This window comes from Phoenix dactylifera, chromosome 18 (genome assembly GCF_051530095.1).
Source record: "Phoenix dactylifera cultivar Ajwa chromosome 18, Ajwa_hap1_PhDact_Kaust_v1.1, whole genome shotgun sequence".
NCBI classification, from domain to species: Eukaryota; Viridiplantae; Streptophyta; class Magnoliopsida; order Arecales; family Arecaceae; genus Phoenix; species Phoenix dactylifera.
Window position 1 is genome coordinate 14,403,109 of NC_143207.1, and position 2,658 is coordinate 14,405,766.

The 2,658-nt window shown below is 41.4% G+C and overlaps 1 protein-coding gene across 2 annotated transcripts; it reads right to left on the minus strand.

Annotated features, from left to right (window-relative positions):
• Positions 1-580: 580 nt before the first annotated feature.
• On the minus strand, positions 581-2,389 carry LOC103717335 (nudix hydrolase 17, mitochondrial-like). 2 transcript variants are annotated; one of them, XM_008805666.5, is made up of 5 exons: positions 2,175-2,389; positions 1,595-1,706; positions 1,287-1,370; positions 1,050-1,178; positions 581-928 (listed from the first exon to the last, which is right to left on the minus strand). In XM_008805666.5, the coding sequence occupies exons 1-5, from the start codon at positions 2,246-2,248 to the stop codon at positions 812-814; spliced, it is 516 nt and encodes a 171-aa protein (XP_008803888.1). In that variant the 5' UTR covers positions 2,249-2,389; the 3' UTR covers positions 581-811. The 2 variants fall into 2 exon arrangements, with proteins under 2 accessions (XP_008803888.1, XP_088570425.1); XM_088714299.2 differs by having other exon boundaries at positions 1,050-1,370.
• Between the last annotated feature and the right edge of the window lie 269 nt (positions 2,390-2,658).

A 2,658-nucleotide genomic window follows, 5' to 3' on the forward strand; every position in this document is an offset into this window, starting at 1 on the left:
CAACCCAAGACCTCACCCAAAAAGCTAGCCGGAATGTATTATTTGAGTTTTTTGATTCTGTATAAGTACCCAAGGTCTATTTAGCGAATAACCGATGTGAGACTAAACACACGCCCACACGGATCCTTACGTACTCCCCTCTTTTAAGTCCTGACGTCCTCGTCAGGCTAAGGGTTCATATCCATTCAAATCTAATCATATGCACTACGATAGACCCGTAGTCAACATCCATTAACCCGTGCTGCAGTGTTTTCTAGTCCACATAGGCTATGGGTCGAGTTCGCTCTGATACCATTTGTAACAACCCAGGACCTCATCCAAAATGGCTAGCCAGAAAGTATTATTTGGATTTTTTGATTCCGTATAAGTATCCAAGATCTATCTAGCGAATAACTGATGTGGGACTAGACACACGCTTGCACTGGTCCTTATAGTAACAACCAAGATTTGGGAGCTTGACACTTTCAATAAGCAGTGTTAGTTGACTAGTTCGCATGACAGTGATAGATTAAGAGACTGCTGTAGTTTGCAACACATGGACATGTTTCATTGAGTACTTTTGTATCTACTGCTCATCAAATTTATCAAAGGAAAAAATTTTAACAAAAAGATACAAGTTTATTCGATTAGGCTGTGTGAAACTATTTGCCAAAGAATCCGATCGGCATCTACATTCTATGCTTTAAAATTCTGTACTCATCCAAGATGCAGCTGCATAGTTTCCTTCTTGAGAGCTACTGAGTCATTCTAAAACCTCAGCCCTTGTTTGGAGTAGCTTATATGTACAGACATAGACAGTCATGAAGGCATGCTATGCTTCCATGGTGGTCTCTTGCCTACTCGAATTCGAGATTCTTGTCACCAGTCTCTCCAATGCTTCTTTCATCCATGGATGCTGGCATCCCTCCCTTGCTTCAGCTACTGTCACCTATATAACCAAATGAAAGTATGGAATTATAAACATGTTCACTTGTTTCTTGCTAGGAATCAACAAATAAGGCTTTGTTAGTGTCCAAGAATGCTTCATGTAGCATTCTAAATATACTTACCCATCGTCGTTTTCTCACATCCATCTCTGGCCAATCAACCAATTCCTCTGTTACATCCAAAGGGAACATGATTCCCTCATAAAATGCATCATGACTTCTGCTCTTATATCTCCATTTGCCAAGGCTACCCTGTGATTGCATTAAAAGTTTATTAGCTCTGCTTCCAAAAGTCTCAACTTTTTTATGAAAATGGTATGGAATATTTAATCTAATAGGTGAAAGAGTTCCTGTCCCGACCTCAACATTTCCTCGTACACCAGCTTCCTCCAAAGCCTCTCGAGAGACTGCTTCTTTTATGGTTTCATCAAGCTCCCAACCTCCCTGGAAGAAACATATCAGAAAGATTCCGGTTAGATAATGCTAGAAATAGCATCACATTCCTAAATGTCTTCTTCTTTTGAAACCATATCATAAGCTAATCATTCTGTAGGAGGTCAAATTTCCATCAGATACTAATCATTCCTCAAGTTGTGGGAGGGAATTCCCCAATTCCACAGTATTTTATGATTGGTCGTAGTAGTTTTGAGGATTTCGTGACTGCATACCTTTGGGAACATCATTCCATGCCCTTTTTGTGAGCTAATAACGAGAACCTCCATTGCTCGATCAATGTCATTGTCCCATGGTTTGTCAACCTTAAACTTGTATGGAATGCATCTGTTTCATCAGAAAAAAAGTAGAAAAACAAGGCAAGATATTAGCTATATTATAGCAACGGGGAACGAATTCTTGTAACAATTTTTATTGGATTCCAATCCTACATGATTACTCCTTATGATTACTAGTGTCAGGTTCAATCACCATTTCAAATTAATTTTTTTCTTTTGCTTTTCAAAAAGTAGCACCAAGAAACCCCCAATTCTTTCGCATACAAAGTTTATTTTTTTAAGAAAAAACTCCATAGTCTCCACCATTCTCACAGCATAAATCATCCATCAAAATATCCTTTTTCTCTTGATTCGATGATTGAAAAATGATAACGAACACTTATCAACAAGAGAAATCAATGCAAATAATGGATCATATGACAAGAAACCAAGATCTCTTTTCTCGATCTAATTCTCGAGATTAAGCAAAATCGATTAGAAGAAGCGAAGAAGACACAAAGATACAACAGGAACGAACCCGACAACGAGTCGACGCCCGGTGCTGGTGTACCGCTGCAGATGCCTACCCTGGCGAGAAACCAACGAAACCATCCTTTCTCGACCTCCTTAAATATCCCTTCTCTTCCCAAGAACACTCCGACAAACAAATCCCCCCAAAATCTCCCTCCCTCCAACCAAATGCAGCAATCCAGAGCCACGAAACAGAGACAGACACGTAGAGAAAACCTTCGGTTTCTTTCCAGATTTTTGTCTCTGTTATCCGAAAAGCAGGAGAGATGAAGCCAAGAACAGCGAGAACTGCCTCCATTTATAGAAGAGCCGTGCGAAGCCAAAGGGATCACTCGTTCCTGATGTGAAGCCGAGTGGCTTGGCTGCGTTACGTGTGAAGCGCGTGCGAAGCGCCTTCGCTTCGGCTTCTCTTTTTGTCCGACCAAACCGACTCCGCGGGGACGCGACCCGCACGCGAGATGGCTGACGCCAGGCGGGGGCGGTCCCACGTG

Coding starts and splice junctions, on each gene's coding strand:
- LOC103717335 (XM_088714299.2), bottom strand. CDS start 2,248: ATGGTTTCGTTGGTTTCTCGCCAGGGTAGGCATCTGCAGCGGTACACC. Junction 1,707..2,174: donor GGGCGTCGACTCGTTGTCGG/GTTCGTTCCTGT, acceptor CTGATGAAACAG/ATGCATTCCATACAAGTTTA. Junction 1,371..1,594: donor ATGGAATGATGTTCCCAAAG/GTATGCAGTCAC, acceptor TGTTTCTTCCAG/GGAGGTTGGGAGCTTGATGA.